This window comes from Lytechinus variegatus, chromosome 10 (assembly GCF_018143015.1).
Source record: "Lytechinus variegatus isolate NC3 chromosome 10, Lvar_3.0, whole genome shotgun sequence".
In the NCBI taxonomy this organism is placed as follows: domain Eukaryota; kingdom Metazoa; phylum Echinodermata; class Echinoidea; order Temnopleuroida; family Toxopneustidae; genus Lytechinus; species Lytechinus variegatus.
The window spans coordinates 30,470,451-30,483,111 of NC_054749.1; the positions used below are offsets into that span (position 1 = coordinate 30,470,451).

At 34.9% G+C, this 12,661-nt stretch overlaps 1 protein-coding gene across 1 annotated transcript; it reads left to right on the forward strand.

The window, feature by feature from the left end:
* Positions 1-265: 265 nt before the first annotated feature.
* Positions 266-12,268, forward strand: LOC121423013. The gene is made up of 11 exons (XM_041618282.1): positions 266-478; positions 3,255-3,346; positions 4,449-4,558; positions 5,801-5,923; positions 7,114-7,277; positions 7,787-7,944; positions 8,630-8,807; positions 9,270-9,457; positions 10,208-10,402; positions 11,068-11,146; positions 11,956-12,268. The coding sequence occupies exons 1-11, from the start codon at positions 391-393 to the stop codon at positions 12,111-12,113; spliced, it is 1,533 nt and encodes a 510-aa protein (XP_041474216.1). The 5' UTR covers positions 266-390; the 3' UTR covers positions 12,114-12,268.
* The last annotated feature ends 393 nt before the right edge of the window (positions 12,269-12,661 follow it).

Genomic DNA, 12,661 nt, shown 5'->3' on the forward strand with positions numbered 1-12,661 from the left:
CACCTTGAATATGAGCATGAAGTTGTATGTTTGACACTGACGCTGCACAATATGAACGACAACTCGAAAACTCTAGATCTATGTATCAGCTTCTTCGCCCTACATGTGCTTAATGCAAATTTCACAAACATAAACACAGATACCGCGTAAGTGTACGTAAAGACATTATATTTTCGGCGATGTCGTTTTCTCATTGTCTACAGTGTCACATAAAATTCTCAAATTACAGTGACCTGAGCGGTTGTTGAAAGTGAGTCGACAATTTCCCCCTTTTTGGGCATACGATCGCACGTCATACTTCGGAATGTGTGAGAGACAGTGATTCATTCTTGATTGAGGCGGAGACAGAACTGATCTATTTTCACTGCTTTTACTAGTAATTCAGGAGATATGGAACAACCAGAGCCACAGGATGTATATCTTTACATCTATGACCTAACGAAAGGCCTCGCTCGCCAGCTGTCTTTAGCACTATTGAGTAAGTTTGGTCTATTTTGCTCTTCACTATCTCTGACTCAGTCCCACCCGTTCATACTTTTGTTAGTAATAGTATGAGGCGAGATTACATTACAGCATGCAGCACTCATTCAATGAACCACTCACACAACATGCGAGGTTAGTAATACTAACCTCGCACGATGCATGTGATTTCATAGTGGACTTTGACGTTGTCATTCATCACACGAATGTGAGGGAATGAAACACACGTCAAAAACCTTTCACTATTTCTCCACTATGAAGTATGATGACTCTTGCAATTGAACATTCGTAATAATTCGTATTTTAACTTCATTAATGAAAAGGAATTATTTATAAAACTATTTTTATCGCTTACCTCCAAATATCAACCGTTCAATCCGTCCTTAGTTATCCTTGATCCTGTGGTGGAAAGTACGCAAACAACAATCGAAAAGCAATTTTTCCTATCGAACATTCTCGATTCAAGTCGTCAGCGCATAAGAGGAAATTGTATGGCAGTGAGTCCAAACTTCGCGCGTGTCCAAACTTCGCGGACGGTCATTATCTCCCAAACTAGCCAATATCCTTAAAATCTGACATCAATGTGAAAAGCGACCTAAAAATTACCCTTCGCTGAAAGTTTCTTTAGGATTAGTCCAGTAGTCATGAAAATATTGGCAAAAGATCGGCAAATTTGTCACCCGTAGCGCCCGTTTTGAAGAAAGCAACAAGCATCACAACGAACAATTGTCCATAGACTGTGTACAACGGATAGATCGTCTCCGCACAGCGATTCGAAGACCGCTGATTGGTCAATCGCGCAGATCACGTCATGACCACGTGGTCCCAAAAATAATTCCTTCGGACTGCGTGCGGAAGTATCGATAGCGATAACGATATCCGGTAACGTTGTGTACGCCGTAAATAGTTTTGGTTCGTGATCGGATCGCTCCGGTATCGATCGAAAATTATCGAAACTCTGCAATTTCATGCATATTCAGGCGACGCTCCGAAACCCGGAAGCCAATTGACTTTGTGCACGTTGCGATAGACTCTACAAATTCCAACGAACACGATGGCATATAGACGCTAATTCGTAAGATTTTGACGGAAAAGCAAGAAGTAATCGAAATTTGCTTACCTGTGCAGTATCGGTGAGAAAATAGATCCTCCGAGAATACCTTTCATAATTCATATAAAATACGGGAAAGGGAAATTCTAGGTCCATTTTGGTACGAGGTGATAGAGAATTGCACACTTGTTTTGGTGGAATTCTGTGTGGGGAAATAAAAGGCTTGCACTGCGCATGCTTACTATATTTTCATTCATAAATTGGTTCTCGGCAGGGGCTGGATGACGTCATGTAATAAGCAAAACTGTACACGACCGCTACGTTCACGCTCCGCTATCCGTTGTACACAATTGTTCGTTGTGAGCATCACGATATCACCATTTTACAAGCAGAAATCATAAAAAAATGTGAGTTAAATGTGGTACTAACCGATTCCATAGCATTTTGCCATCAATCTGATATAAATATTTCACTTTTTGAGCTTGAGTCTTTGTTTAAATCTCCACAAAAGCTTTGGTGCGCGAAGTTAGGTCACACTTTTTCTAAACGGTTTTCCAGCACAGCCCGCATTCGCCGATCGGAATAGAATTTTGAGATCGCGATACCGGCGAAACCCCGTGACCTACTTTACATTTTCGTCCATGATTTTATAGTTTACAATCTTGCCGTCAATGTGGTAACTATTTCTTGAATTGGTTTTGTATAAATTATGAATAATTTGTGGACAAAATTAAGCCTGATGAATATTTTTGAAAAGTGCGCGAAGTTTGGACACCCCATCATACCAAAAATCAACAGGTTGCATCTTATGTATATACTTATTGGTAAAGTACGCCATCTTTTGACAAGATGATGATGAAAGTGGATTGAACAAGAAAGAAAATAATGCTGATCGCCTAGAATGCAGCTAGCTTGCAAAACCATAAACAAAGGTACTGTATACCGTAAATACCGTAAACAAATGCAGAATACAAACTCTCTGCATGCATGCACTCAGTGTGTATTGAACACGCACGACCACGATCTAATGAATATTTATCGGCAAGAGTGACGTAATTTTACGAGTATCCTTTCAAACTTGGTTCTTAAGTGCCTACCGGCTTGTGAATAATATCGCGCACCCTCTTTAGGCAAAAATTGATATCCACGCTGAGCAGAAGGTATCTACGTGAAGATCACGAAAAATGCTCTTATTTTATTTAAAAAAACAGCAAAGAGAATTCAACAAACGATCCATATGGTTCGGTAAGTGTCATAGCACAATTAGAATTCTTAGCTATGATGTAAAGTCATAGTTATTTTAGTAAAAAGGTGTGAAAGATTTGCGTGCACCAGGTGCATATGAATCCTTCGCATGCGAGATGATTTGAAACCATGGGTGTCAATGAACAAGGTTATGATGCATTACAGCTACACACAACACAGCTTACCGGCTTTGGAATACAATGCTAATCTCTACGGAGAGTGTTACAATGCCTGTGTTACTTTGAAGATATCGTTCTACTTCTAGTTCTAGCAAAATCAATAATCAACAGACAACAACAGATCAAGTTGTGCTTGCATTATTTATATTAACCCCAAATGATTGCAAATCTACAAAATTACTAATTTTGTAGATTAGGCCTAACCTTTTGGCTGCCAGCTGTCTAAGATAACCTTAGCTTTGTCATTTATTTTAAATAATAAGAAAGTTCATTTACAGCTTTTGTGATTTCTATTCCAGATAAACACATTGATGGAATATGGCACACGGGTATTGTAGTGTTTGGCAGAGAGTATTTCTTTGGTGGTGGAGGGATAGAAAGCTGTAAGCCGGTAAGTAAGATTTAAAACAATCATTTCAATTTAATTCCATTTACAAATAATAATAATATTACTTTACCTCACTTCCTTTTCTTTGCTCAAGGTTCCACTCTACTTAATGATTATATTTTCGGCTTTTGCTAATAATAATAATACCAATAGCAATAATAATACTTATAATAATAATATTAATAATAATAATAATAATAGTTATATAATGATGTAAGGATTATAGTAACAATCATAATAATGGTAATAATAACAATAATAATTATTAGAAAATAGAAATAACTATAATAATGATAATAATTGTAATAGTATTCAGGCCACAACGTCCAGTGATAAAGAAAAAAAAAATGATTAAAAAAATAATAACAGCAGCAACACAATATAAAACTGATTATAATTATAGTAAATTATAGTATACACGTACATGGTGACACATATCATGTCCCCATTTGCTTAAAAGAAATAAAGTAAACATTAATTAATGTAGGCTTAAATTCCTATATTTTGGGGGGCAAGACAACTTTTCATATATTCAAGCACAAATAGGAAAAATTGAAAACGGCACAAAAATATCCAAGGCTAATAGGAGGAGTACTGAGGCCAAGTAAAGGGGCATCCAATAAACTATCCAACATTAGTTTGGTAACTCATTACTTCAGAGAAGTTAATTTACTTAACTTGCAATAAGTTAACTTAATCTAATTAATATTGGATATAAGATTTTAGATTAAAACATTTTCATTTTATTTTCATTTTTAATACTATCTTTATTTAAAATGTAAAATAGAAAATAATGTAAATAATGAAATGTATATTTTCTTTAAATGTCCCTATTTTCTTTTGCTGAAGACTTCTTTACTTGACTGGAGTTTACATATTTTAATTTCCTTTACCCGGTACTTTAATTTACTTCACTACACTTCACCTTATAAATCACAAAAAATAGAGTAAACCAATAGTTGAATGAAAAGGGAAGAGTTCATTTGCAATAAATATTTATGCATTAAACTTACTTTCACCTTCAACTACTGCTGCAAAGAATGAAATTGTTGATGGATCATGGATTAGAAAAAAAATGAATTAAACTTAATTGATTTTATTGCAGAGTGGAACCATCTTAGGACAGCCAACACAAGTGCACAAGATAGGATCCACACAAGTCTCCTATTCACTTTTCTTAGAATATCTAGGGGAGATGGGAATGTCTGCATTTGGGTAAATAAGAAAAACATCTATTTTCGTTATCCTGGGGCCGGTTTCATAAAGAGTTACAACTGTTGTAACTTTGCTATAATGGCAACTACCATGGTTACCTTGAATTTGATTGGCTGCTGAGCCCTGTTTCCATGGTATTTGCCATAATGGCAATGTTACAACAGTTGTAACTCTTTATGAAACGGGCCCCAGCACATAAATAGAGACTGCATATGATAAGTAAAACAGCAGTGTTGCAAATTTAAGTCTGATGATAATGTTACTTTTGTTACTACTGAAGGCTATGATGATGATACTGGTGATATTAATAATGGCAATGATGATGTGTTGTAGGTCAGTGGATAAGTCTGAACCACAAGGTCCGGGGTTCAAATCCCACCACAGCACTCACATCCTTTGGCAAGGCCTTTATCTACATTTGCCACTCTCTACCCAGGTGTAGTAAATGGGTACCGGAAGGAAAAAAATCTGTGAATGCTTGAGTGTTCGATAAGAGTACTAGCCTTGCTAAAGCCAGGGTAATAATATGCAGTGCTGAGAAACATTGTTTTAATTTCTATATGAATGTTGCTTATCATTATTATTATCATTATTATTAATTATGATGTATGAAAATGAGAAAAAAGATACACAGAAAAGATAATTTCCAGAAGAAAATTTGAAAAATTGTGATGATTATGACGATATTGATCATTCAAAAGGTGACAAGATTAATAGGATCATAGTGATAATTGAAATGATTTTTTATGCCTTGGTTTTATCAATAAGTCTATTCTAGTATAAGTTTTCGGCATACTCATAATCTTACTGCTAGGCCATTAATATTTATCTTTGTGTTATTATTTTGAATGTCATCATCATTATCAGTACTTACCATTTTGATAGTGATCATTACTATTATTGTTGCTGCTGTTGTAATAGTCATTGTATTAGCACATTAAGTAGTAATAGAAGAAATATATTATTATTATTTTTATCATTATCATGATGATTAGTAGTAATAGTAGTAGTAGTTCTTTTAGATATATTTGTCATTATTCTTTTGATTATTATTATTATTACTATCAGTAATATTGTTCAGATTATTTGCATTTTTTGTTATTTTATTTGTTGTCAATGCTTATATTCTACTTCATTTATTATGATTTTTTTGGTTTACTTATCATCAATGTTCCCTTTCTTCAACCTCTTTGATATTTATCTAAAATCCTTTTCCCATTTTTTTCCTTTGTGTACTCCCAGAGGAGATAAATACAACCTGTTTAATCACAACTGCAATAACTTCAGCAATGAGGTGGCCCAGTTCCTTACAGGCAACCCTATCCCATCATACATCACAGATTTACCACAGGAAGTACTGAACACGTAAGTCCTGCTGTTCAATAATTACTTTTGTCCAAGATAAAGTGACTGCAGTGTAACCAAGGTCTTCCAGTTACATTGGGACTGGCATCCTTATTATTTAGAAATATTATTGTCAGATGTGTATTGTTTTGTACCATTCCATTCAAAATTTGTAAAGTACAACTTGAAAGGTGTTTGTTTGTTGTATGTAAGAATTTTATTCCCTAGGTTGTGGGAATATTAGTGTGCGATTGTGGGCTTTAGTAATCAGCTTAAAGGACAAGTCCACCCCAACAAAAAATTGATTTGAATAAAAAGAGAAAATCCAACAAGCATAACACTGAAAATTTCATCAAAATCGGATGTAAAATAAGAAAGTTATAGCATTTTAAAGTTTTGCTAAATTTCACAAAACAGTTATATTCACATCCTTGTCCGTATGCAAATGAGGAGACTGATGACATCACTCACTCACTATTTCTTTTGTATTTTATTGTGTGAAATATGAAATATTCCAACTGTCCCCTGTTGTCATGTGAAACAGCGATTAATTCCTCCCTGAACATGTGCAATTAGCATTGTTTAATACCATATGGTTCAATCAAGTTGGTCTTTGTTGTCAAATCTGTAAAATTGAAATATGGTATAATTCAAACAATAAAAAACAATAGAAATAGTGAGTGAGGGACATCATTGACTCTCTCATTTGCATGTCACTGAGTTGTGCATATCACTGTTTTGTTAAAAATAAGCTAACTTTAAAATGTCATAACTTTCTTGTTTTACATCCGATTTTGAAGAAATTTTCAGCATAATGCTTGTTTGATTTTTCTCTATTTATTCAAATCAACATTTTTCTGGGGTGGACTTAACCTTTAATGCTGAACTTGTCAGAAATGTAGCTCAGTGTAATTTATCTCATCTGGTGCAATGAATAATTTTGAAGTTATGAGGTAATCTACGATTGATGCCATGTTCCTGATACTACTTGATGGGGACAATTTCATAAAGATCTTCCGATTTGAGTAACTTTGCTGCAATGGTAAGTACAGAGGCAGTTGACATGTCAGGCAATGTTAGTTGAGTTTGGAATGCACAATGTCTTGTGTGGATTTACTCTGCCAACTATCATGATGTGCTGACATAGCCATCCTCTTAATAGTCAATGTGAAAATCAAATAGTTGGTTATATCCCTCTCTATCTCTTGTAGACCCATAGGTCAAGCAATGAAGCCTCTCATAGATGCTCTAGCCTACAATCCTACAGGTAACCGACCTGATTCGGAGGGTCCATCCATCTTTGATGCCCAAGCCAGTGGGACTGGTCAATCTCAAGCAACCACACAGCCTGCCTCAACATCCACAAGCACCAAAGGTAAAGTGCGAACTCTAGCACTTTGGGTTCATACTGGTAGAAATAAAAGGTTGTTTTCATTGTAGGGCTAACAGGGGTATGGCAAGAAAAGTGGCAATCAAATTTGAATCAATATCCAGTCTTAGTATCAATCATAGGGGTTTCAATTAATCGCAAGTTTAATATTGATTGCTGGCCTGCATCTTGAAGCAGTATGTGTGAATTGATTTGCTACATTGTTAAAATTTGATCTATCACTTGCAAATTTGCAACTGACATTTGTAATTGATTGTAAATAAGATTCCTGTGACAGGCCCCCCCCCAGAATACACTACATGCACATCTATCTAATGTTGCTCTGTACTTGGCTGGGTATTTTGTAAAGAGGAAGTTTAAACTATAGGCTAGAAGAATTAAACAAAAAATCATCAAGTACTGCTGTTCATAATTGTGTTTGTCTTCTAAAGCTACATGTAGGTTGATATTTTGTCTGCATGCATTGATAATGAAATACTGTGATTAAATTACAGAAACAACAGAAAAGCCCTCAGAAGCCAGTAAACCCAAAGAAACCCCTGCAGCGCCCTCTAACGGCAGCGATGAAGAAGATGACCTTTTCCTGCAGAAGTTAAGGGAAAGAAGGCAATCGAGATCAGTCGCAAGGCTTTGTCTTTTCAGAGATGGTGATGTAAGTCATTGAGATAATCATCTATTCATGAAGAAGAAATCTGGGAATGACGTTTTTTTTCTTGCACTTTCGTATAAGATATAATCTCATACTTCTACATCACTTGTTTTTCAGATGCAAAAACCTAGATTTGTATTTGTCTGTTTCTTCTAATTTGTCTATTTCTTTTTAGTGATTATTCCATTCCTTTCTTCCTATTGAATTGATGATCAGGGCGACACTCGAATGTTGGATGGAGAATTATTGGTATTAATGTTGTTACAGGAGAATAGTTGTTTGGTGATGTAGGAGTCCTGACTCTTGTCTTAATCACAGGATTGTGTGTTCAGTCTCCTTCACACAACAAGCTTCCTTATAGTGAGCCATTAAAACTACATTTTTCAGGTTTTAAATGGGTGCCCAGAAGGATTCTAATGTCATATTTGCAAAGCATTGTGAAGGCGGGCCTCACACATAGACTGACTGGATTACTCCTCAGGGTGTGGTGAATGTGTATTAATTGTATGGAGGCAAGACTGACTGCATTGAATGATCAGGGTAATGATAAACTTTCAAGGAATAAATATCTGTATATGTTGAGTGCTGAATGACCAGATTATGGTTCTGTTGTTATTTTTGTATTATGATATGAATATTGTTAGGGTTGTTATTATCAAATTGTTTGCATTTCTGTCAAATTTTTTAGCCAGCAGCCTTTGCCTGTAGCATCAAACAGCATCTTCCACAGAGCATCTTGACAGCAGACGAGATGCTGATCTTAGACCAGATGAAAGATGCCTTCCAAGCACCTAGCGACAGTCTCCTTGATGACGACTGGGACAAAACTCTACCTCCCGTCAAACCAGACTACTTTCTGGTCATAGGTCAGTGATTTACCATATGGTGCCAAATAGTGATTAGTGCCCAACCATGGTCTCTGTTGCTGTTTCAGCTAATTACTACAATATAGGAATAATATATGTCCAAGGACTGTTATGCTGTGGATAATGGGGAATGAACACCTGTTTTCATGTATACATTTTGCCTTTTTTGTCAACATGCCAAAATCTGACAATTTCTATTAGGTCTATACCATATGTTAAATAACTTGTCCAGTATCATGCCGTATTTCTCTGCCTCATTAATAATGATCATAATGGATGGCTTTTCTTTATGGGCTACCAGAAGTTTTCCACACATTAGGGCCAACATTGTACTTGTCGATGATTCATGTAATGTTCCGTAGAATATTTCCACTGTTTCATTCAGATCTTGCCAGTAATGTAAACCCTATTTTGAAACTGTAGATATTATGAATATAAGATATTATTTCCTCATTTCACCAGGAAAGTTACTTGGTAGGACCGATCTACCCCCTGTGGTCCTAGTCCCACTGCTACAGCTCCTTCAACTGGCCTTTCTCAGGGAAGATGTGGTTGGTCTTCTCTGTACCAATGAGGACAGGACTATCATTGACTTTGTGAGCAGGGCCGAGAGCCAGCCCCAGAAGGTCCAGGTTGAAGTCATGCATTTGGTAAGTGTTGTGTCACAAATGGAAAAGTGAACATTTTTATGTGATCAATTTTCTGTGCCAAGCCAAATTAAACAAAATCACACATTTTTGTAATTTACACACTCACAGACAGGCCCTATTCTTTGCAATAGGACACCCGGGCCCCATCTTACAAAGAGTTTTGATATGAAAAATCAAACTCAAATTGCAATTGATAAAAAATTCTTTACACAACACCTAAACTACGCGAAATTAGATCAATTGCAAATTGAGTTTGATGTGAATTCATTGGAATTCTTGTTTGTAAGATAAGGCCCAGGTATTCATGTGATATTTTCTTTCAAGCCACTGCCATTCTATGCAAATGCTTCCCAATTTTCATATGACAAAATAGTCCCATGTTTAGAGTGGTTTAAGCAGAGCTGCCAAGTAGTACAGATTTTCAGTATTTAGTACTGAAAAATAAGAATACTGATGGTTTCATGCAAAATACTGATTTCTAATGTTTCAGTTTTATATCTTGTCCAATGATGTTTCACTGAAAATACTAATTTCCTCACCAAAATACTGATTTTCTGCTTTAGAAATACTGAAATGATCTTTATCAGGTTGGCAGCTCTGTTTAAGTACTTCAAATAGGATTCCTCAGCTCTCTTTGGCAGATTTCATATTTGAAATTAATCTGAAGAATTCTGATAAATGGAGATTAAATTAAGAATCATTGAAAATAAAATGTAAAACTTGAAAATGGTGTTTTTTACTCCATTTCAGCTATGTAATCTGTGTTCTAGCAGACAGGGATATGCCTGGCTCATATCAGAGAAAGAATGGAAAGCCCCCTCTAGTGGTACGTCAACGTCTAACATGAAGACCATCAAGGCCATCGTCATAGCCCTGTTATTGAGTGGATCTGATCAACTATGTGAGGCAGCAGCGTCTCTCGTTTATAACTTTGCAAGGCACAAGGTATAGTTAGATTTGGTTGGACAGAAAGGTATTTTTTATCTTTGTGTCTTATTGAATTCAATCCTAGTCAATCTGGCTTGGCTTTGTGTATGGTTTGTTTATAACTTATTAACAATTACACATATATTATTACTGTATATGTACTTGTACTATATATATAACTGTATATTTCGCATTGATTTTGAGAAGAAAAATAACCAGACTGCTAAACCACAGATGATAATTGATGGAAATTTCAAGGTTTTATGATCATTGTTTCAAAATAAAGCCAATTAAAGGTTTATTAACAAAGAATCGCAGTCCAATGTCTAGATTGGCCATTTGTACATTTCAAAGGCTCAGTTTATTTTTGAATTAAAATGAAATACAATTGATTTGTCAGTATTCAGATATTTATACACGTTTTAAAGATATGTCATGAAGTTAAAAAGACTTAGTGGAAACAAAAAGAATATAAAGTGAAAGTATGTACTTTGTACATGTAAATAGCATTGTGCAATAAAGTCATGAAGAAAAAGGAGAAATTTGAAAAAAAAGTCTTCCTAACATAGTTTGATATTAAGAATGTTGGCATTGATATTTAAAAATATGATCAGGTAATCTATTACAAACCAAAATTGTGAACATGTTTTTTTTCTTTTCTTTTATCTTTGTACTGTTTTCAGCTTGTAGATGACAATGCTGTTGAGTTTGGAAGTGCTTTGCTTCAGGTGCTATCTACAGGGGAGTTTTCAGAACCAACGGGTGAGTACCATTCTAATCCAAGAAATAAAGAATACATGTAACGCTGCAATCTTTAAAGCTAAACTTGAGTAGACGTAGTGAGAAATTATTTTTTTGAGGAAAGCCTTCGAAAAAAAGCAAGGTTATTGGTTACCATATCATCATAGATTTAGATCTAGTAAGTTTGTAAATGGTTTGCATTAAACCAAATATGAAATCTTGGATCTTCACTCAGGTAAACTGATTGTTACCAACACAGATAACACACATGGGTCCTTTTTAAAAAAAACTTCTAGTTAATGTTGTTTACCATTCATTGCTTGACTCAGTTGCAAATGTTCAGTGTTCATCTCTGCTAAATGTTGCATTGTTTAAATCCATCCAAATTTTATTTGAATTTTTTTTAATTGCACCCAAAATTTGTTGTAAAAATGTATTTTTAATGTAATTCATAAGAATCATTATAATTTTACCGTAAATACACATATTTTGAAATTATTTCTTAATATGGCATAAAAGTGCACCCCATAAACTCTGATGAGTGCCAGTTTTGCCTTTAAACTGTGCTCAACCATGCATTACTCAACAGATCAATTGGATTATTACTCATACGTTAACCAATAATTCTGGGAACAATTCTACAAAGTTATTTTATTTAGCATTTTACTAAAAATGTTAAAGTTAAAAAACCTAAAAAGTTACACCATTTTGTTTTGGCAAAACTTGCTCTTAGTTTTACAGTGTTTGTAGCGGTATGTAGAACACAAAATCACGCATGGTCTTTATAAACTGATACTCATTACGATCTCTACTCCTTTCTCCCACTCTAGTTTACTATGGTTTATCTGCCCTCTATGGTTTGATGGGAAATGTAGAAGTGCTGTGTCTTGCCAACGTGATGGGGTTCAACACGGACAAGTGGGTAGGGCTCTCTGATAGGATCAACCAGGTCATCTATGATATGTGCCTTCTCCTTGAAGAAAAGTAGTACTCCGTTGCGTCACTTGGGTTATGTAATACATATATGAGTAAATGGGGAAGTTCACCCTGATATCAAGTTGATTTTAGTTAAAGAAGGGAAATAATAAAAGCATATTAACAAAGGTTTGGCAAAAATCTGTTGAAAAATAACAGCTTAGATTTTTAAAACAGCTTACTTAATAATAGTATACTATAGGGTAATAGTATGCAGCGCTTAGACACATTGTATATAAATGTTAAATCCATGTAAATACCATGAATTACATTTTTCAGAAAAATGATAATGCACCTTGTGAATTTGAAATGGAATCAGACGCTAGTGAAGGAAAACATGTTCAATCATCATGAACCATTTAAGTATTATGATGTACGGAAATTAGATTAAATGATATGTGGGAGTGCTGTACAACAGTAAAACATTAATACTCCATAAATTTTGATTTTCACAAAAATCTTCATTAATGTTTTTTTTGCTTTTGTTAAATCCAAATTGATTCCAGGGTGGACTTCCCCTTTAACATGGATTCTTAATTTTGTCAAATAGCTTTGTACCTT